The 23,820-nt window shown below is 37.0% G+C and overlaps 1 protein-coding gene across 2 annotated transcripts; it reads left to right on the top strand.

Annotated features, from left to right (window-relative positions):
• Positions 1-1,638: 1,638 nt before the first annotated feature.
• LOC139996366 (putative fatty acyl-CoA reductase CG5065) lies at positions 1,639-10,226 on the top strand. Of its 2 annotated transcripts, none has more exons than XM_072020706.1 (7): positions 1,639-1,906; positions 1,996-2,312; positions 2,412-2,659; positions 2,914-3,097; positions 3,371-3,556; positions 3,646-3,900; positions 10,076-10,226. In XM_072020706.1, the coding sequence occupies exons 1-7, from the start codon at positions 1,664-1,666 to the stop codon at positions 10,152-10,154; spliced, it is 1,512 nt and encodes a 503-aa protein (XP_071876807.1). In that variant the 5' UTR covers positions 1,639-1,663; the 3' UTR covers positions 10,155-10,226. The 2 variants fall into 2 exon arrangements, with proteins under 2 accessions (XP_071876807.1, XP_071876806.1); XM_072020705.1 differs by lacking the exons at positions 1,639-1,906; positions 1,996-2,312; positions 2,412-2,659; ... (1 more) ...; positions 3,371-3,556; positions 3,646-3,900 and adding exons at positions 7,737-7,994; positions 8,084-8,400; positions 8,500-8,747; ... (1 more) ...; positions 9,471-9,656; positions 9,750-10,004.
• The last annotated feature ends 13,594 nt before the right edge of the window (positions 10,227-23,820 follow it).

Raw genomic sequence — 23,820 nt, 5'->3', positions numbered from 1 at the left:
AACGACTGACTTCCCGTCATGATGATGCCGCGAAGGAAAACTGTGATGAGGTGTGTCTAAGGATGCGAGATCATCCGATTCGTTAAGGAAAGCCTTAGTTCGGAAAGTGTGGGAAATAGACCTTGCTGTTAATTGGTTAATTTCTATGTTATTGGTTAGAGAAGGATGCCGCCTTTGAGAGAAAGTTGCTAGCGGGAAGCATCGTTCGTGAGAAAAACAGATTTCCCGTATCTTCCCGTAGTAGGTGTTACGTCGCGTGAGATGGTCCATGCGACGTCTCTCATGGTCTGGCCGCGAAGGCCCACGCACCGTTATACAGAACTTCAATAAACCTAAGGAACCACTCTAAGCAGAATCTTTAAATTGAATCTCTAATCCTGCAAGTATTTTCAGTTTATGGATGGTCCTTAAAACAGTTTTTAGGTTTATTGCACGCTCTTACAAATTACGGAAAAAGCGGATATTTGTCTAACGAAAAAGCAGGTTTTTCCCATAAACAAGGACACCCACGAGCCACATTGGCAGGAGACTTCCTTCTCATATTTTCATTTATTAATGTTGGCTATAGCAATGGGCATCGCGGATCGTTACCCTCACTCTCCTAACGAAAAGTGTAAACAACGAATCCGCGTTCTTAGTTCAAAAGGCACACCCACACTGAGCTTTCCTGCGTAATAAGACGAGAACGGACTTCACTGTTTCTACGACATTAATTCAGTCAACTCTCTGCTTCTACGACTTTAGTTTAGTCAATACTCCGGAACCAAGTCGACAACTACCAAGTCATCGACGGATCAATCAGCTGCTTCTCGTACATTCGAGTAACATCAACATATCTACACAGACTCGATCTCGTCTATAGATCAGTCCGCTTCTCAACACTGATTCTCTAACTTGAAAACAGTCATCGTCACGCTATCCCTTCACCCATCAAACAATCGTCTATAACACGTATATCTTACGAAACGACGTATTGTATTGAGTTGTTGAAAATATAATTATTATAACTTGTCAATTGTAGTGTTATACCACATCAACCACTCTTAATATCCCACTAGAAATAAGGGGATCGACCTGTTCGTGGTGTCGATTGTTATAATCGTAACGGGAATTTACGACTCCCGTTGACGAGCTTCCTCGCGATCGCGTCTCCCCGCGACTGGAAGAAACAACAGTAGGTGATAGATTTAGGGACTGTTAGGATAAAGACTGTTTCTCCGTTTGAAGGACCTTAGATAACTAAACCCTAAGATTTGTAGGGGGTCCTCAGACTAGCTGAACATGTACTGTGGAGATGCATCGACATCTGATAATCATCTTGCCCGAAGAATAGGGTCTGTGTGTGACGAGCCACGGGGCAAAAACCATTGGAATGTTTACTGTCCAGTGCCGCTACAACTATTTCTTTTTAAGGAGAGCTATACGATTACTCTATACCTCTATTAGGTAAAAAAGTTCATCCCCTGACCGCGGCTACGTTTAGCGACTAGTTGTCACTTCGAGCCCAAGCTCATTATCACAAATCTCCGACAATTATAATCGGGTTAAATTATGGAAAGTAAAGTATTGGAGATTTTCCCAAGAATTCCAAAGAGACTTTCCAACCTACTATTTGATAATTTAGTGGCAAATATAGGGACTGCAAGTGTGAAAATCCTGAAACATGAATACAATCGATGAAAAAAGCAATGAAAGTGCGAATAAAGGGTTGAATAAGACGAATACTCTCGAGGAATTCTACGCCGGTTGTGGGATTCTTGTGACTGGAGCAAGCGGTTTCGTTGGAAAAGGTCTCCTGGAAAAACTGATCCGCGTGTGTCCACGCATCACTGCCATTTTTATTCTAATTCGTCCAAAAACGAACGAAACGATAGAACAACGATTTAAGAAGATCATGGATGATCCCGTTCGTAAATATATTCTTGTTTCTTTCAATGTTTAGGCCTGTCAGGAGCCAAATTGATTAACTTCCATTTCTGGAATTTTCGTTTTCAGATTTATGATGGCATTAAAGCAAAGAACCCCTCACTTTTCAGCAGAGTCTATCCCGTTAAAGGTGATGTGAGTATGCCAAATTTAGGACTTTCGCGAGAAGTTAGAAATCTGTTGTTAGAGAAAGTAAACATAGTGTTTCACCTCGCGGCCACTGTGAGATTCAACGAGCCCTTATCTGTGGCTGTTAATGTGAATACAAAAGGTACTGCTCGTGTCATAGAACTTTGGAACGAGCTGAAGCATCCAGTTAGCTTCGTCTACGTTAGCACAGCTTATAGTAATGCGAATCTACACGAGATTGGGGAAAAAGTTTATACGTAAGAATAAGTTATACGCAAACGTTGTTGCATGGTTTACGAATATTATATTTGTAATTATACCGTGAAGAATATGTTCACTTATTATTGACTTTGCAGCACGAGCTTGAGTCCTTCGGAGGTAATCGATATGTGTGATAAGTTCGACAAAATGTCGATCAACCTGCTGGAAAAGAGGATTTTAAAAACTTATCCAAATACATACACATTCAGTAAGAATTTAGCAGAGCAGATTGTAGCAAACAAGTGCAAAGATCTGCCAGTTGCGATAGTGCGGCCAAGCATAATTGGTGCCTCTTTGGAAGAACCATGTCCTGGTTGGATACAGAATATTTCTGCATTAACAGGTATTTTCATAGATCTTTTCCAATAATTTTTCAATTTTTCATTAATAATTGTTCAATACTCCTTACATTTCCTAAAAGTGGAGTTAAACGATTTGTTTATGAGAGGATAAATGAGAGGCTCTCCACTAGATCATCATTATTATAGTTCAAGTTTGTTGTTGCTCACAATTACGAGAATTCTTACCAATCTATTTAGCGCTACATTTCTGGTAATCAAAAATCACAAATAATTTCTAAACCAATTTAATCACCAGGTGTCTTTCTGCTAATCAGCAAAGGATGTGCAACAGTGATACCGGGTAAGAAAGATGCAAGAGTGGATTTAGTGCCCGTCGATTTCGTAGTCGATACGATGATATGTACTGCATGGCATGTCACGCTACATCCTGAGCACGAAGTTAAAGTTTACAACTGCACGAGTAACGCTAATCCTTTTAGGTAAAATTTATAACGAATGTTTTTCAACTTATGCAATTCGATTGTTACAGTATTTCAAAAAATTCAGTTTATTTAAGTAATGTGGACAATTCGCAAATAAACGTAGAATACAAAAGTCCACTTTTAATCTCAATTCGTTAATTTAAGAAAATAGTGATATAATGTAATATTTATTTAATTGCATAATATTTCCTGAGATACTCGGATAGCAATAAAGTTTACTTTAAGCGTAATTTGATTAATTGTACAAATGTAATTGTTACAATTGATAAGATGGGGTCAGATGAAAGATGCCGTGGTGAAATGTAGCATAGAAAAGCCACTGAAGGATATGCTATGGTACCCGGATTGTCAAATGATAGCTAATAGATATATTTACAATCTTCGGAGTGTATTTCCGCATGTTTTGCTTGCGTTCGTCATAGATACATTTTTAAGACTCCGAGGTAGTAAACCAATGTGAGTATTCAATCCTCGAACAACGAGAACAATCTTTCGGGGATAATCTCTGCCTTCATCTATAATAATAGTCAAAAATGATATTTCAGAATGATGAAACTTTTCAAAAGTGGCAAGAAGCTGTTCACATCGGTAGAATTTTTCGGCACGCGCGAATGGATTTTCCAAATGGACAACTGTTTCAACTTGACGAGGATGGTAAAAATGTTGAACGATAGCGATATGGTCAAACTAAACTTAGGGGATATGGATTGGGAGAAGTATATCGCAAATTACCTAATGGGAATTAGGAAATTTATTTTAAGACAAGAGTTTAAGTCAACAGCCCGACAACGATTATCGAGGTGCGTATAGAAGTATCTTCGTATAAAAAAGTAGGGACTAATATAAATACATATATTTTCGGTTATTCCAGGTTGTACTGGATACATCAGGTCACCAAAATATCCTCTAGAATAATTTTATTATGCATAATATTATATTTATTGGCTATTTGACCGTTACATTTTTCTCTTTGAACCAATAGAAAATATAAATATAATTTTATAATAAAGGAGCTCATTATCCGTTTCATTTTATCTTTCCACTCGTCTCATTTCTAAGTAAATTCATTTATGACATTGCTTAATAAGTATGTTTGTATTTATATGCATACGGTTTTTGATTTATACACAATTCATACAGGATGATTTCTTTACTCCTCAATGTTTGTAGTATAATAACATTTGCAAATATTCATACATCATTTTTAAGCGTGTATTTAGAGATCACCTCTACATGAAAATGCTACGACATGTCTTTATGTAATGCTAAACAGCAAAAGTATTATATAGAAAAGAATAGTAACATTCACTACTAATAACTTGTATATTAAATCTGTTCACTGAAAATAAATATTTTTCCGTATAATGATAAGGATTTCTTTCATCCTCTACCAAACAAAAGTTAAGAGATAATTCCTCGCGATCGCGTCTCCCCGCGACTGGAAGAAACAACAGTAGGTGATAGATTTAGGGACCGTTAGGATTTTTTTTTTTTTTTTTTTATTGTTTGTTAAGTTTTTACAATTTGTCCAGAAGGACATTTGGTAAAATGTTATAGCTTAGAGAATAAAAGAATAAAAAAAATAAAAAATAAAAATAAAAAAAAAAAAAAGAAAAATAAAAAAATAAATAAAAATAAATAAATAAAGCATGTGGATGGTTACCCCCAGCGGGGTTCCATCTTCTAGGTTTCCTATTGCATCTCTATTTCGTGGTCTGCGGGATGCTTCCTCTTCAGTCTTCTTTCTATTTTGGTTTTATTTGTTTCAGCAGCCAGCTGGTTTGGGTGTGCTGCAAGTCTTTCTTTGTACTTTTTTGCGTATCTAGCGATTTCCTCTTTGACTGTTGGAATTTTTAGATCTTTTCGTAGGTCTTCATTTCTGACGTACCATGGAGCGTTAACTATTGTCCTTAAAATTTTTCCTTGCTCTATTTCTATTTTGCTTATGTGACTCATTGCTGCCGTCCCCCATAATGGGACTCCGTATGTCCAGATTGGTTTGATTATTGTTTTGTATATATTTAGTTTATTCATTGTGCTTAATTTAGATTTTCTATTGATTAACCAGTACATCTGCTTCCTTTTTGCACTTATTCTGTTTATTACTGATTTTATATGGTGCTTCCATGTAAGGCGTGTGTCTAAATTTATTCCTAGATATTTGACTTGCTTTGTTTGTGCTATGTGGGCGCCGTTCAGTTGAATATCTGGTGTTTTTCCTTTTCTAAGTGTAAATGTTATGTGGTTGCACTTGCTGGTGTTCACTTTTATTTGTTTGTTTTGCAGCAATTTTTCTATTTTTGTAGTGTGTTCTTGTAGTAGTGCGGCGGCCGTTTCTAGATTTGCATGCCTCACTAGTATGGCCGTATCGTCCGCAAACGTCAGTGTTTTACTGTTGACAGTTGTTGGTATATCTGCCGTGTATAGTGTGTATAATATTGGTCCTAAGACACTTCCTTGCGGTACTCCTGCCTTGATGTCCTTAATTTCAGAGTATGCATCATTTATTTTTACTACAAAGGTTCTGTTGTTTAACTAAGATTTGGGTAGTTTGTAGATTTGTTCTGGAAATTGCTTTTTGATTGTTTGAAGAAGTTTTTCATGGTTAACTTTGTCGAATGCTTTTTCGATATCCATAAAGAGTGTTGTGCGGTATTGTTTTGTTTCAAGCGACTGTAAGATTTCATTGACGAGTCTATGCATTTGTTCTATTGTGGAGTGTTTATTCCTGAATCCAAATTGATGGTTCGGTATTAGATTTTCTTTTTCTATTGTTGGTTTTAAGCGGTTATATATTATTTTCTCTAATAATTTCGAAAACGCAGGTAGTAATGATATCGGCCTGTAGGATGCAGTTAGATGTGGGTTTTTGTGTGGTTTGGGTAACATTACTATCTGTGCTATTTTCCATAGTGTAGGAAAGTACTGTATTCTTAGAATTGCGTTAAATATTATCGTTGTTAGTCTTATTGCCTTTGGGGGAAGGTTTTTTAAGATTTTCCCATTGATCAAGTCAAATCCTGGTGCTTTACTTGTCTTTGTTGCCTCAATTAAGTTTGTAACTTCTTGCGCTGTTGTGCTGAGTATGGTGCAGCGTTTATCAGTTGTGTTGCTGGCATTTTCCACTTCTTCATTTGTTTGCCATCCAGGGATGCTGTTATTAATTTCATACGGCGAAAATATATTTTGTAGGTGCTTTGAGAATTCTTCTGCCTGCTCTTCGTTGGTTCTGGCCCATGTGTTGTCCATTTTTCTGATTGCTGGGATTGTTTGTATTGTTTTCTTAATTTTGTTAGTGACTTTCCATAGGGAGTAGTTGGTATTCTCATGCGCGGATAGTGATTCGATGAATTTTGAGAATTCGTTATTATGATGTTCCCTTATTTTATTCTTTAGTTCCTTTGAAAGTTTATTTAGGTTTTTCTTGTTTTCTCGTGTTCTCTGTTTTTGCCATTTTGTTTTCGCTTTTCTTTTTTTCCTGATTTTGTCTAGGATGTCCTGCGGAATAATTTTTGATTGCCTGCTATGTGTTTCATAGGTGGTGGTTGCCACGCTGCTTCCTGTATTATTTCTGTCAAAGTTGCTACTGCCTGCTCAATGTGTTCAGGTGTTTTCAACGGGATATTGCAGTTGATTTTGTTTTCGATCAGCTCTTTGAAAGTTTGCCAGTTGGTGGTTTTATTGCAAAGCGACTCTGACTTGTTATAAAGTAGTGGTTTGCTTGTATATTCTATTATAATTAGTGTGTGGTCGGAGTTAAGCTCGAGGCTGGTTGCTATTTTTAATTTGCTTACATTTAGCCCTTTTGTTACTGCAAAATCCAACAGGTCAGGTATTTTATTGGGGTTAGGTTGGGGTTAGGTTGGGGTTAGATTCTCTAACTTGAAAACAGTAATCGTCACGCTATCCCTTCACCCATCAAACAATCGTCTATAACACGTATATCTTACGAAACGACGTATTGTATTGAGTTGTTGAAAATATAATTATTATAACTTGTCAATTGTAGTGTTATACCACATCAACCACTCTTAATATCCCACTAGAAATAAGGGGATCGACCTGTTCGTGGTGTCGATTGTTATAATCGTAACGGGAATTTACGACTCCCGTTGACGAGCTTCCTCGCGATCGCGTCTCCCCGCGACTGGAAGAAACAACAGTAGGTGATAGATTTAGGGACTGTTAGGATAAAGACTGTTTCTCCGTTTGAAGGACCTTAGATAACTAAACCCTAAGATTTGTAGGGGGTCCTCAGACTAGCTGAACATGTACTGTGGAGATGCATCGACATCTGATAATCATCTTGCCCGAAGAATAGGGTCTGTGTGTGACGAGCCACGGGGCAAAAACCATTGGAATGTTTACTGTCCAGTGCCGCTACAACTATTTCTTTTTAAGGAGAGCTATACGATTACTCTATACCTCTATTAGGTAAAAAAGTTCATCCCCTGACCGCGGCTACGTTTAGCGACTAGTTGTCACTTCGAGCCCAAGCTCATTATCACAAATCTCCGACAATTATAATCGGGTTAAATTATGGAAAGTAAAGTATTGGAGATTTTCCCAAGAATTCCAAAGAGACTTTCCAACCTACTATTTGATAATTTAGTGGCAAATATAGGGACTGCAAGTGTGAAAATCCTGAAACATGAATACAATCGATGAAAAAAGCAATGAAAGTGCGAATAAAGGGTTGAATAAGACGAATACTCTCGAGGAATTCTACGCCGGTTGTGGGATTCTTGTGACTGGAGCAAGCGGTTTCGTTGGAAAAGGTCTCCTGGAAAAACTGATCCGCGTGTGTCCACGCATCACTGCCATTTTTATTCTAATTCGTCCAAAAACGAACGAAACGATAGAACAACGATTTAAGAAGATCATGGATGATCCCGTTCGTAAATATATTCTTGTTTCTTTCAATGTTTAGGCCTGTCAGGAGCCAAATTGATTAACTTCCATTTCTGGAATTTTCGTTTTCAGATTTATGATGGCATTAAAGCAAAGAACCCCTCACTTTTCAGCAGAGTCTATCCCGTTAAAGGTGATGTGAGTATGCCAAATTTAGGACTTTCGCGAGAAGTTAGAAATCTGTTGTTAGAGAAAGTAAACATAGTGTTTCACCTCGCGGCCACTGTGAGATTCAACGAGCCCTTATCTGTGGCTGTTAATGTGAATACAAAAGGTACTGCTCGTGTCATAGAACTTTGGAACGAGCTGAAGCATCCAGTTAGCTTCGTCTACGTTAGCACAGCTTATAGTAATGCGAATCTACACGAGATTGGGGAAAAAGTTTATACGTAAGAATAAGTTATACGCAAACGTTGTTGCATGGTTTACGAATATTATATTTGTAATTATACCGTGAAGAATATGTTCACTTATTATTGACTTTGCAGCACGAGCTTGAGTCCTTCGGAGGTAATCGATATGTGTGATAAGTTCGACAAAATGTCGATCAACCTGCTGGAAAAGAGGATTTTAAAAACTTATCCAAATACATACACATTCAGTAAGAATTTAGCAGAGCAGATTGTAGCAAACAAGTGCAAAGATCTGCCAGTTGCGATAGTGCGGCCAAGCATAATTGGTGCCTCTTTGGAAGAACCATGTCCTGGTTGGATACAGAATATTTCTGCATTAACAGGTATTTTCATAGATCTTTTCCAATAATTTTTCAATTTTTCATTAATAATTGTTCAATACTCCTTACATTTCCTAAAAGTGGAGTTAAACGATTTGTTTATGAGAGGATAAATGAGAGGCTCTCCACTAGATCATCATTATTATAGTTCAAGTTTGTTGTTGCTCACAATTACGAGAATTCTTACCAATCTATTTAGCGCTACATTTCTGGTAATCAAAAATCACAAATAATTTCTAAACCAATTTAATCACCAGGTGTTTTTCTGCTAATCAGCAAAGGATGTGCAACAGCGATACGAGGTAGGAGAGATGCAAGAGTGGATTTAGTGCCCGTCGATTTCGTAGTCGATACGATGATATGTACTGCATGGCATGTCACGCTACATCCTGAGCACGAAGTTAAAGTTTACAACTGCACGAGTAACGCATGCCCCTTTAAGTAATATTTTTCATTTATTGTGATTCGATTGTTAGATCATTCCAAAAGTTTCAGTTTATTTAAATAACGTGGACAATGAAAGCGCAAACAAATGTAGAATACAAAAGTCCACTTGTGTTACCAATACTTCAATTTATAAATAATATAAAAAAATAGAAAAATAGTGATATAACGTATTATTTATTTAAATTACATAATATTTCCCGAGATACTTAGATGATAATAAACTTTGCTTTTAAGTGTAATTCCATTAATTGTAATAATGTAAATGTTCCAATTGACAAGGTTTGGTCAGATGATAGATGCTATGGTAAAATGTAGCATAGAAACCCCACTGAACAATACGCTATGGTACCCGGATTGTCCAGTCATAGCTAATAGATATATTTGGAACGTTCGGAGTGTAATTCCGCGTCTTTTTCTTGCGTTCGTCATAGATATATTTTTAAGACTCCGAGGTAGTAAACCAATGTGAATATTCTATCGTTCTTCGAACAACGAGAATATTCTTTGTGAGATAATCTCTGTTTTCATCTATAATAATAATTAAAAATTATATTTCAGAATGATAAAACTTCTCAGAAATGGCAATAAGCTGTTCGCATCGTTAGTACCTTTCACCACGCGCGAATGGACTTTCCATAGGGATTACTGTTCCGACTTAGCGAGGAAAGTAAAAATGTTAAACGACAGCGATATAGTCAAACTAGATTTACGGGATATGAATTGGGAGAAGTATGTTGCAATTTACCTGATGGGAATTAAGAAATTTATTCTGAAAGAAGATTTTATCTCAATAGCCCAACAACGGTTATCAAGGTGCGTATAAAAGTATCTTCGCATAAAAAAATAGGAACTAATATAAATACATATATTTTCGATTATTTCAGGCTGTTCTGGATACATCAGATCACCAAAATATGCGGTATAATAATTTTGCTCTGGATAATATTATGTTTTCTGTACTGACTATTTGAACGTTACCTTTTTCTCCTTTAAGCAAAAACAATATAAATAGAATTTTACGAAGAAGGGGCTCATTATCCGTTTCATTTTGTCTTTTCATTCGTGTTATTCCTAAATAAATTCATTTATGACATTGCTTAGAAAGGATATGTGTATTTATATTCACAATCAATCAATAACTTACACAATTTCTAAACAAAGAGTTTCACGAAATTTCGAAATGCGTTTGCTTGAATTCATTAGCGCACTCCTTCTATCGTTACGAATGTCGAATAACATACGAATGAGAGAAAGCATATTTTAACGATTTTTATTCTTTTGCAAATAATCATATGAAGGGTTTCTAACCTCATACGTCTTATTTTGCAGATTTTCCCAAAATTTACATTTGTCAATCTGAACATTTTTCTGTAAGAACATTATATTTCTTTCCATATGCGAAAATCCTGCTTTTCGTACCTGCGTATATCTTTGCATTGACATCCAACTTCTCACGAGTTTCAAAGACATACATTTCGTTCCTAATGACCTTCCGTAACATCTCGTGTAAAAAAATGTAAAGTTGGAACGCCCGGTACATAAGTTCTTCGCGCAAGAAGGCGTGGCTCGCCTTTTTAGCGATCGTCTTCTCCTTATTACGAGGGCAAATTTAAACTTCTTCGACGTCAACCAAATCGCTTCGTGTTTTCGTTCAATTATACTCCTGGTAACATTTCATAGATAGGTAACATTTAACTGGAGTAACATTTAAGCGTACATACATTGCTGCTATTCTCATATATTTTCGCGAGTGCGGGTTTCGAGTTAAGTGAATAATCGATTTTAATCTACATTAGTCGATAACAAATGATGTGTTAAATAACAATTTCATAGCCAGAATTGAAGATGTGTTACTGGATAAATAAAATATTTTGTGCGGGAGTACGCAAAAAGATAGGGAGTATTGGCTTAAACCTTAAAAATATTAAAAAGAAAGGCCTCGACAGCCAAATTTATGGACTGTCCTACTATTTAAATTGTAATACAATTTACATATAGAAACCGATCAGAATTGTTTCTCGAGAAGATCAAAAAGATTAAGATAATTCAGATAAGATCATTAAGAAAAATTGAGAAATTATTAAATAAAAACAGTTCCGGCAATAGATCTACAGAGTCTTAATTGGAGACCCGAGGGGTCGTAACTGATACATAGTCGAATATGTATCCGCGTAAAAGAAACTGTTGCGATAATAAGTCGTATTATAATAAGTGAGTAACTATTGCAAAGTATGTTATACGAAAAATTAAATATCTTGCAATATACTGAGAAACATTCGATAAACAGCGAGTTGGCTGAACACGAGCATCCGCGAATTACTGTACAGAGAATTCAAAATATCAATGTACAGGATGGTCTACGCAATTCGAATATTTCTAATAACATGTAAAGTATGTGTCGTATGAAAAAATGTGTTTCTGCATGATTTGTATAACTTGAAACGCCACATTATGTGGTGCATGTACTCTTTTTATGTAGGTCGTGGCGGTTTGAAGATTTAAAAGCCAACTTCTTCTTACTTTTAAATTGCATGCTATATTATTTATGTCGAAATATCAAAGAATTTTTCAATTCTGAGTAAACCTAATACATAAGAGTAATGGTATAATAGTATAATCATATAATATCAATAGTATAATGGTTAAATAGTTTAATAGTGAAAATAATAATTAAGGACTAATTTCGCTACATCTTTTGAAAATGTACCTGGTGTTCGAAAATGATTTGTCGCGAGCATCATAGCGTCATTCTACATATACGGATCGGTGAAGAACTGCAATGAAAATACCCGCACCTTGACTTTCACCTTAAAGTTCAAGACGAAATTCTTTTATTGCATCGTATTCTATTCAGCGCGAGTATTATAAATCTGAAAGTGACCATGGGTCCCAACTCAATCGTTCTCTCGGGAAAGATGTTAAACTTCCATTAGCTTCTGAACTTACTTTATTTGTAATGTACTTATATTCTGCTTATATTCTACTGCTACTAACAAAACTAACTAGCACCATCGAAAAGGAGATAATTCTACGTAAAATTTGTCAAATATACCTCAATTTGATTAATTAAATATTAAGTATGAGCGGACAATTAAGAGAAGGTTATTCTACATGCGAAGACAACACAAAAATGTAAAATAAAGTTTTTCTTCTTGCAGATATTTACCAATCCAAAGGAGTAGAGTTAAGCTGTGATGCTGTATGAATCTGTACTTTGCGCAATGTTAAATTGCGGTCTCAGCGACAATGTTTGTAAGACAGCGGTGTTTACGTGAAAATGATTATCAATGCTACCTACGACATCGCAATCGCATATTATATCCGTGATTTAGCATATCGGTGTTCATATATAATTATCATTTATGATAAAAACAAAAACGAAATTTTGTAATAGCGAAAAAGTGAAACGCATTTAGTTTATGGTCCGTGCGGTGAAAATGTAGCAGAAGCAATACAAGCCATGTATGTCGAAGTGTATCCTTAACGAATTCAGCCATCTCCATGTACGCTCCAGGAACTTCGTAAATCGCTTCGAGAAACTGAAAGTTTTAATGTTACCAACGTAACGTATCGAAGACCGCTATATCCGATGAAAATATAATCACAGTTCTAACAGCGGTAACAGGAAATATCAGATTTCGCGGGGATCTAGAATTAGTAAAACGAGCGTACTCCGAATGCGTCATAATGAAATATATCACCCGTATCACCTAATCCTATATTAGGAGCTGTACGGAATGAATTCTCTCAGTGTCCATCACCGTCGTCGCTCCAGTGTCACAGGCGATAACCGCTCCCCTTGCGAGTTCTGTTGCACCCGCAGCAATAGAGTTCGCTGCGTCTCGTAATATCTTAATATTCATACCTTTAAGGTTCGTAGAAGTGGCTGCTACCCTTACTGTTTCCTCTGCTTGGCGGATCATCTCGGCTTCGATTTCTGATTTGAGAGGTGCCTCTCATTTGCAGGGCCAATTCTTCAGACAGCTGCGAAGCGGTGTCTAGGACACTCTTGTTGCCATTGGATATCATCGAGAAGAACAACGTCACGGAAACGAGGGTCTCTTCGTTTTCCCATAATATCCGCCTCCGCTGGGCTCCCAGTGAGGCTACACCAATGTCAGCTGTTCCCTCTGTCGTCACCGGGATCGGAGGACGAAATATCTCCCTTATCGCATGCCTGCTGTCGTCGTCGCTACTTCGAATCCTGGTTGTACTCTTACTTTTTGTGGGTTTCATCAAGTGGGTCGTACGAAGCTTTCGTAGGCCTTCAATTCCTGCGGAAAGAGCGACGCTCCCAGTAAAGTCGTTTGCCGGCTGACGGCTAATACCATCTAGTAGCCCGTGGTTGGCCGTAAAAGACTGATACTCCCATTAGTGAGTCCTCCACCGGAAAGTACCCTATCGCGGCACACTTTAGCATAAGGCAAAGGATTTTTCATAAATGTTGTCATCTTTGCAGTACGACTGATGAAGGCGAGACACCCGGCCTGCGATATCACCAACTCAGTACAGTATATTTGGCTCGGATTTCTCGGGATCGTATTCCCATACTGCGATCCACTAACGTATCCGCAGCCACTGCGGGGTTGGGCGGGGGAATGAGGTAGGATTAGAGGAAAGAAGAAGGACGAGCCTGCGACCGCAGCTCCTAGCAAAGACACCTCCTGCCGGCCTCGCGACCAAGACCCGTCCATATCCATTTCTGAATAGCAGCTGACGCAGGTCCGGCGAGTTATAAATCAGCGAACTTCTCCGGTCGGACCCGCGCCGTGTGGGTATTTATAGCCTAAGTCGTCGTCCCGCTTCGTTTCTCGGTAAAGGTGGGTTTTAACACTTGTTAGGTGAATAGGCCGTGATAGTTGTAGTTACTGGTGTAAGATGTCGCTGCTGGGGTCTTCTAATTTAGATGCGTGGAAGAAAAATCGGACTACGAACGCCGCGATTTGAACACGGGTCCCGAACCTTCGTAACCAAAGGTGGCAGCCACTGAGTTACCGTCGTCCGGTAATATTTGCTGTCGAGTGCCGCCACACTTGCTTCGCCTTCCTGTAATGGTCGGCATCCACGTCTGGAACCTCACGTCGAAGTTCGAGGATAGGAACGCGAGAAAGGAAACTGGATAGTGAAAGGATTTGGGATAAACATTGCTCCGATAGTCATTGGCAAGACAGTTGTTACGATCTGGTCTTGATTTTCGGTGATCGTAACCATTTTGTGTTGCTCTAGATGTCGAATCTCAGATTTCTCAAGTTATATTTAAAACACAATGGTAGTTGCTGCTACTAGAAATAGCTATTAACTATTTCGATTAATTCGACTCTCATTCGCTATTTTTGAAACAGGGCAAACAAATAAAGGGAATGATTTCAAAAACTTGTCGCACCCTTCTAAGACGCTGCACTATTTTGAATTTCCAAACTGTTGTATCCTTGAGGTTGTAGTGCAGTAATATAACTTTATGGGTAGCGTTAACCAGCCTATCAATACGACTGATTAAAATTCCACGTTTCGGCTTACCTGCTATGTGCTACAGGACTACTAGCGCGGGAATGTTTACACTTTCCTTGGAATAAATAAATATTCTCAATATCTTCTTGGTCATAGCATCTTAACTTCCATTATATTCTTATTGTACAGCGTATTGTGGTAGGGAAAGCGCTTGCAAGGCCCCACGTCACTGACGGTATCAGTGGACGTCTTATTGTTCCTTGTTTCTATTTGGATATTCTTAAATTTTAAATTTGTTCTATAATAATGTTGTGTATTGGTTTATTGAATCACTACGATATTGATGTATTTATACGTAGTGTCTTTTGTTTCCTTTATTTTTTCTGTTTTCTGTTTTTTTTTTTTTTTTTTTTTTTTAATTCCATTCGCCTAGAGTATTGGCTTGTGCTATTCGCTAGTTATGACGTATCCCTTTCACGGCTCACTGAACTCAATAATAGGATGTTATTTAATTTTTTGTACTCCATGACGTCAATACAAAGCCAAGGAAGTGAATCGAAAGTTGCTGTATGTAATGACCTAGTAGAATGTATTGCGACAGAGTGGGAGCCTCTTTTTTATTTATTGGCGAGATATTTTCTGGGCTTGTGACCACTTTCGATTTCCTTTCTTCGGTGGAATACGATATCGTTAAAAAAGCAATAAGTTGCGTCCGATGAGTGAATTCAATAAAAACAAAAACAAGATGGTGCTGAGATGAAAACATAACTAAACAGAATCGCTGAATATAAAAGAAAGGAACGCTAGTAAATGCCGTGACTGTGGAATTCGCCTATTGTCATCTTTCTAACATATTTCTCGAAGCACCGTATTTGTCCTTCTGGAATTTTCTGACGCGCTGTTGTCACGTCGGAGGCACAAAAGATCGCGAAATTAACAAATCGCAAATGATATCCTCGCGCCGCGGCACGAATGAAACGATTCTTTCACAAATAGGGTGAAGAAAATAGAATTTGATACGCAAAGATCAAATTTATTATAGAAAATCCAACTGAGTAACGGTTACAATATATAGATTCGAAGTATCACAATAGACTGTATTTACGCTCGTTTTGGAAGGTCGCTCTACCGAAGATCTAGTCCCTTTGGAGGGGGTCTCGTTAATCCATTGTTTCAACGGGTGTGGCCTTTAGAGTGTTCGGTCTATTTATTTACTAATCAGATGATTTCCTTGAGTGTGTGACATTCCCCCCTTCTTAGATTCGCTTTACTCCGTGGAAGCGTATGGTTCTGATGGGTCGTCTGATTTGGATGACCCCGCTATTTTCATCATCTGCGATGATTTGGTAAGTGACCGTCCTTGGTGCTGTTGATGTTTGATCGATCCTGTTTACTCGAGCGGTAGGACAGAGTATTCTGATACATACATTTTTGGGAAGTGATCGGTGTAGACATTCGAAAAGTTTACATTTGTACATTTTTGGTAGGAATGATAATATAATGGTTTCCTGTCTGCAAAGGCACGAACATCAATCCTTCCAATTTGAAGACAGCAGTTGGGCAAGTTTTGACTGTCTGTTGATTATTAATTAATTTTGACCCGCATTCTGGTGAATTTTATTGCGTTCGGTTGAATTCTTTTAGAAATGTGGATGATTGCTGTTCGTTTACAATATTTGTCTAGGTAGTGACTATCGGCTAAGATGTATTGTTCTGAGTTGGTTAATATCAAGTCAGTTTCCATTATACAGAATTACAGAGAATACAGAGATTTGTTTGAAAGGTATCGGATAAATTTTAGTTATTTTACATTCATTGTGGTTTTCAATCTTGTGTATATTGTTGGCAAGGTTTACGAGTTGATCTGTTTCGGTGTCGTCTACCATGCGTTTGATAAGTGCGGTTTGGTATTTCAATTTCTCGCGCACATTGTATAGAAACGAAACCTCGCCGCCTCAACAATCAAGAATTGACTATTATTTCACTTTAATATAATTTGTTCTAATTTTGTACGTTTATGTCTACGTCTAAATACGTTTATTTAAATCATTGATTTTGTTTTGTACAGTTCATTGATTAATTGCAGAAATGAATAATAGAATAATTAGCATTCTATTCTATGTTTTTTTTTTTTTTTTTTTTTTTCTCTCTCTTTTCTTTTTTTTTTTTTTCTTCTTTTTTCTTTGTCTATCGCTTTCTTCACCATCGTCATTTATAAAGTCTTCGTAACGCGTAGTTCTGGCTCTAGTGCTTCGTCGTACAGACCGCGAATCTCCTTTTCTACTACGTCGTTTTACATCAGCAAAAGTGCTTTCATCAGAAGATGTTATATGGTCATCAAAATATTCTTCTTCTTCGGAACTCGTACCTTTAAAATCTTCGTCACTTTCAGGATCATCTTCGCTGCTTATATCGAGACTATTCAGCTTACGATGTTTCTTACGCGACAAGAATTTCTTTACTGCTCCTTTGTGTTGTTCTTCTTCTTCCTTATCAATACCATCCTCACATTCCATCTTATACTCTTCATCGCTCTCTTTTTCTGATTTTTTGTCAATGTCATCTTTACCTTCTGGAGCTTCTTCAATGTTTGATACTTCATTCTTAAAATGCAGCTGCGCTTCTTCTTTTTCCGCATTCACTATAGTTGCAATGTCTTTTCCTCTTCCTTGATTTCCAGCTCCCTGAACTGCTTCTACTTCGTCTTGGATTGCAGCATTGATCATGGCATCATAGTCATTAAATTTATATTTGTTAGCGGATCGTCTTTTACGTAACTGATATACAGGTTCACTTTCTTCACTACTAGATGTTTCTGTACTTGTCGAAGATGATGCTGATGAAGATTCATTATCAGACTCTTGGCTAGAGGCTTTTGATCCTTTCTGATGACGTTGTGATTCATTTTTGTGAAGAACATTATCTAGACTTATACCAACAAATGCTAGTCTCTTCTTTCTTAAAACTTCATTTTCATGTCTTTTCGTCAATTGATCGTACATTTTTAAGCTGTCTCTTAATTTAATCACTAGTAAGTTGTGCTGACATGGAGGACAGAACCAATCACCCTCTGGTATTAACATGAGAGCAGGTCTCAAGCAAGAACAGTGCCACCCTTTATCACAAGAATCACATAAAAGTATCCATTCTGGATGATCTGCCTTACCACATTTTTGACAAGCATACTCATTATCTGCTTCTTCAACATCACTTTGAGCCTTTTGCGCAGTCCTTGCCCTTCTTAATGGCTCTGATTCTTGATCTTTTTCAAGATCACTTTCGGACGAAAACTCATGATCGCTTTTAAAAAGTATAGATCCTTCGCTTTCTATTTCTTCTTCTTCATCCTCTTCTTCATCATTCTCATTTTCATCATCACTACTAGAACCTGAAGAACTCTGCCATGGATTTGCTTCATTAAATTTAGCAGACCTTTTCTTCCTTTTCCTTTTTCTACGTTTCTTTTTAGATTTCTTTTCTTTTTCTATTTCTTTTATTACTATTTCCTCTTCGCTTTCAAGCTTTGGTTTCTTCCGCTTCTTTCTTTCCTTTTTATTTGATTCCTTCTTAGATAATTCACTTTGTATTACTGTTAACAATTCATTAACTGTAGAGTTGTTTAAACCTTTTAATTTTTGTATTAAATTGTACCTTTTAGGCTCATCAATGAATGTCACAAAACTAGCTATTTGCAATAAATGTTCCCCAGGATAAGGATTTGAATATAAATATCGTAATGCATTGAGATAATCTTCTCTGTCTGTGTTGGAGATCATAAGATTTGGCATATATGAATCTAATTCAACAGGATATGGAAAATATGCATTAAAATTTTTGCTACATTTTCGATGGGAACTTTTGAAATTTTCTATTTCTTTATATAGTTCTAATACATTTTCATCTACAGAAGTTCTAAAATATAAATAAGTGTCATTTACTTCATCGTCATTTCGTATTTCTGGATAAACACATAAGAGAGCTTTCTTTTGTACTCTATAAAATACTTTGAGCATTTCAACGTATTTCTGATATATGAACTTTTGTATAGATTCTTTCATTACTTCCATTACATTATTTAATAATTTGATTTCAAAATTTTTCCAAATAAATGCCTGTTTCAATAATATTTCCTCGTCATTTGAACATAATTCATCACAAAATGTATTAGAATCTTTCATATATTCTGTGAGATGAGAATTCAATTCTTCTAGAATGGAAACATCTGTGCTATTTTGAACATTATTTGAGATAGTTATCAGAGTATCAGCAATTACATCACTCTTTTTCTGAATTTTTTGTTCTGAGTCTTGTTTCTGCATTTCATTATGTACAGTACTTCTAGAAATGGTATCTTCAGAATGTACATTAATATTCACGTAATTGTGATGGAAAGATTTTTCTGTATTTTTACTTTGAAAATTATATTTTGTAAATTCAATAATCATATCAGTATTAGAATTTGATAAATCATCTTCTTGTAAATCTGATAAATCAACTTCAGATATCACATTTTCATTGTTTTTCTGCCAGCTGGAAGGATTATTGATTGAGGCATGCAATGTAAAACTATGTATAATTTTGGGCTTAGACACATTGTACGACATGATTGTAGTCTCTTCTTCAATCCTTCGTCTATCTGCTTCTTCTTTAATTTTTAATTGTGCTATTCTTCTAGACTGCCTTACAGGTGTTTCATCTTGAGTTAATCCTGTTTGTGTTTCAGGAACAATATCTCTACCTACCTCTAGGCCCAACACCATTTTTCTTTGCTTTCGTTTTTTCTGTGAAATTGGTGTCATATTTAAAGAATCGTTATTGCTTGGTGTTTCATCAAGATGGATCTCAGATGATACCTCAGAAGTTTGAATACTCTGAAATTCAGAATGTTTTGGTCGAGCTGAACGTCCACTTCCTCTATAACGCCTTCGTTTTCCTCTAGGACGTCCTCTTGTTTTCCTTCCAATTGCAACCGAATGAGTAGTACTTTGGTCATCGCTGACATCCTTAACTTCTTGATCTTCTGACTTTTCAGGACTACATTTTACAGCCTCGTCTTCTGAACTTATTGTTACAACGCGATTTTCCTCCACAGATTTTCGCAATTGCTTATCAGGTATTCGTTTCGCATGTAATTTTATTCTTTTACCTCCTATTATTTCTTCATCATTTTGTTTTGCAATTATATCTTCAGAATTTGATTCATGGGAACTATTACGTCGCTTATGGGATACTCTTGGTGATTCAGTGGAATCCAGTTTCCATCCATCATAAACAAGTTCAGATACGGGTTTAACCCGTAAGCCTATTTTTGGAGTAGAGATATCACTCTGCTCGTTATCGTTTAATTTTTTAAATGTATCATCGTCAGTACATGCTAAAGGATCCATTTCCTCGGGAACTGTACTGAATAAATTTTCATTGTCTACTTCCATTGAATCGTCAGATGATACAGGGACTGTTTTCGTTTCGATACTTTGAATTTCTGAGCTCCTTTGGTCAACACCGATTGCTAAAGCCGTGCTCGTGAGCACTTGGTCAGTTTCGATGTTGTACCTTAGTTTCATAGCCTTTGCAAGGCCTCGTATTTCTTTGGCCTGATTTCTATCACAAGTTTCCACGAATTCTATTATATTCTTAATACTTTGATCAGTATCACTTTTAAGGTTTCTGAACTCGTGAGTAAGAATTTGAAGTTGTTCGATCACAGTCGCAATTTCGCTCTGCTTTACCGTACTCATGTCAGTTGGATTCATCTCGATAGACGCGATATTTTCGGAAGAGTCACTATCTTCAGAACGTATTTTGGGTTTAGGATTTCGATAATATTCGAAAACCAGCTTACCGAGATTCGTAGATCCTTCTTTTGATCAAAGAGGTGACCGTGGTCCTTCGCTGTAGAATCCGTAGACTTCCCTTTGAAGTTTCCCCTTGATGCGATGAATGGATCCTGGCAGGATCGCCAATTTGTCACGTCGGAGGCACAAAAGATCGCGAAATTAACAAATCGCAAATGATATCCTCGCGCCGCGGCACGAATGAAACGATTCTTTCACAAATAGGGTGAAGAAAATAGAATTTGATACGCAAAGATCAAATTTATTATAGAAAATCCAACTGAGTAACGGTTACAATATATAGATTCGAAGTATCACAATAGACTGTATTTACGCTCGTTTTGGAAGGTCGCTCTACCGAAGATCTAGTCCCTTTGGAGGGGGTCTCGTTAATCCATTGTTTCAACGGGTGTGGCCTTTAGAGTGTTCGGTCTATTTATTTACTAATCAGATGATTTCCTTGAGTGTGTGACACTGTCAACGTTGTCAACAGTGGTTCGGCATGATGCCGTGTTTTCGCAAACGCTGAGCATTCAAAATTGTTACCATGGCTGACGAAGTACTCTTATGCGTCGCTACTCTATATGGGTGTTTTAAATATCGACAACTGCTTTCCTTCCTAATATCTTCTGCACGGCGGAGATCACATTCACTGCGACCGACCTGCTTGGGGGTTAATAGCCGACCCAAAATATAGATCACCAGGTATTTGGATTTTCGGATTATAACATAATCTTTGTTTTCGTCGATTCTACATAAATGGAGTCATCGAGCATGTATTACTCATCTGACAAACCTTTATCATCTGAACATGGCCCATTAAAACCACAAAGTTCTTAGAACGAATACCCTACTCTTTCAATTGTAAGACTATAGTAAGACTATAGAAACAATTTCCAATCTTCAGAAATCAGCTTTTCTTGCATTATTCCTCAAAGAGAGAATTTTATTTTATTTTGCGGAATAATTATAGTCTTTAACACCTTAGAATGAAAATGCTGATATTTTCTAAAGTGTTAAGCGAACTTTACCGTGCATAGTAAATTCTCCAAACACCTTTGAGATATCAAACTTTATTTTAAAATATGACGTAAGATTTATGACGTGGCACATGCATAAGAATTGTAAACATTCTCGTAGTTTATGATGTTCTGTGATTTTACTTGATAATAACCCATAGCAGTTTACCACAGATGACTTCAGATTGTTATTTACAATTTGTCTTTCCACAGAAAAAGGTCAAGAAGGACAGGTGTCTGCCCCGGGCGTTTGAACTTCACATTTTTTTTATACGAGACGCTAGGTCATTAAAAACGAAATGTATGTCTTTCAAACTCGTGAGAAGTTGAACGTCATTGCTAAGATGTACGGAGGTACGAAAAGCAGATTTTTCGCATATAGAAAGAAATATAATAATTTTATAGAAAAATGGTTAGATTCACACATCCAGACTTTGGAAAATCTGCAAAATAATAAATAAAAGGATAATGTTACGTCCTGTGACTCTCTACACAAACCAGGCCCCGCACCGTGGGCGAGATGGCTGCCAGATGTCTACATAACCTTATTGCGTACCCTCATTAACACGTTCGTCGTCCAGCGTGATTCGGCTAAGTTTCCTGCGGGGCCCAAATCCGACCGCCGGTACGCAGAATGTAAATAGAGCGACAAGCAGGAATTTATCGTTTATCACCTTCGATTCATTGTTTATCGCCTTCGATTCATTGTAAAGAAAAGATTATTTATTTCTGAAATGGAGAAAGCGATAAGCTTTCCAGTTGGAGTATTCCGAGGAATTTCATGGCAGATATCTCAGATCTTTCATTTAGTCGAGAAGCATACTTGTAAGACGTACATCAGTAATTTTTTCATCCTCAAAATGTTCAGTAAACAGTTTTGGAATGTTTTAACGAATACCATGCGATATAGAATAATGTAATATATTATCCAGAATATAAATTAATAAAAAGTATGGTATAATGTGTTTTTAATATTTTTATGTTGTATATCCTATATATAATATCGTATATTTAATTAACTCGAACAAGAAGAGCGTCACCATACTTTGGCGACGGGGTCCCCACGGAAGTATACCCGTTGCATAGATATGTGCGACGTGGCGACGAACGTGTTAATCTTATGCACCGACTATAAATCTTAGCATTTTCATAGTTAAGGTCCTTCAGACCAAACAAGTATCTTTTTACTTCAAGTGTTACTTAAATTTATGGTCCACTCTAGGAAGGTACAGGAAATTTCATTTTTCTCACGTACGGTGTCTCCCGCTAGCAACTTTCTCTCGAGGGAAACTAGAACCTTCCCTTGTCCACCAACCTTTTTCTTATCCAATTGGAAGTAACAACTATTGCCCTCACTTTCCTAGCCAAAATTGTCAACAACAAATCCAATGGTCCCGTGCGCTAGACACCCATCAATAGCTTTCCTTCACCACATCATCATCATCGAATTGACTGATTTTCCATCTCTAGATCAGTCAACATCTGTTGACTGCTTTCCCACCCTTAGCTCAGTCATCTATTTAACTTATTATCTATACGCACCGAGCATAACTGTTTATGTCTATAAAAATGTTGGAATAAAGTGTATATTGTAATGTGCTTCTCCAGTGTTATAATCAGTTCAACCACCTCTATTATCCTAAACGAAATAGGGAATCGATCGGTTCGTGGCGTCGATTATATAATCATAACGGGAATCTACAACTCCCGTTGGCGCGTTTTCTCGCGATCGCATCTCTCCGCGAACGGTTGAGCAGATAAAAACCGTTAAAATATGTCTTTTCTTACCCATTTGTTATTCGACATTCGTAATGATAAAAGAAGCACGCTAACGAATTAGTGCTAACGCATTTCGAAATTTTGTGAAACTCTTCGTCTGGAAATTATATAAGTTCTTGCTTTATTACACGATAAATTGACTCTGAATAGTAATATTGAACAGTATATGAAGGAGAATCTCGACAGAAGAAGTCAGGATACAACGATAAATACAAGAATATTATTAGCACATGGTGACCCCTTATATACATACCTAGTGTAGAGAAGACAAGTTCTTTCTATCAAAAATAGTTTCTTAATAGTTTTATAATGAACAACGAGCGACGGCTAATACATGATGAATGAATAATAACCTTGATAACATATGTTAATGTCAAGGTTATTGGAGGTAAGTGCCCCAAACTCCACTTCCTACGTATGCTGTTTACTACTTCTTATGTGGAGGAATATTTTATTCAGCTCTGACTGTCACATCTGTTCGCTATTTCGTCGATGGTATCATATTTTAACGCCGACTGGTCAAAGAATTACAAGGTTTGTGAACAAACA

This window comes from Bombus fervidus, chromosome 18 (genome assembly GCF_041682495.2).
Source record: "Bombus fervidus isolate BK054 chromosome 18, iyBomFerv1, whole genome shotgun sequence".
NCBI classification, from domain to species: Eukaryota; Metazoa; Arthropoda; class Insecta; order Hymenoptera; family Apidae; genus Bombus; species Bombus fervidus.
This window is presented reverse-complemented; position numbering and strand designations above follow the sequence as displayed.

What these genes read in the sequence shown, in the direction of transcription:
- LOC139996366 (XM_072020706.1), top strand. Translation starts at nt 1,664, where the DNA reads ATGAATACAATCGATGAAAAAAGCAATGAAAGTGCGAATAAAGGGTTG. An exon ending in ATTGGGGAAAAAGTTTATAC is followed by an intron (nt 2,313 to 2,411) that starts GTAAGAATAAGT and finishes TTGACTTTGCAG; the next exon opens with CACGAGCTTGAGTCCTTCGG. An exon ending in CTCCGAGGTAGTAAACCAAT is followed by an intron (nt 3,557 to 3,645) that starts GTGAGTATTCAA and finishes ATGATATTTCAG; the next exon opens with AATGATGAAACTTTTCAAAA.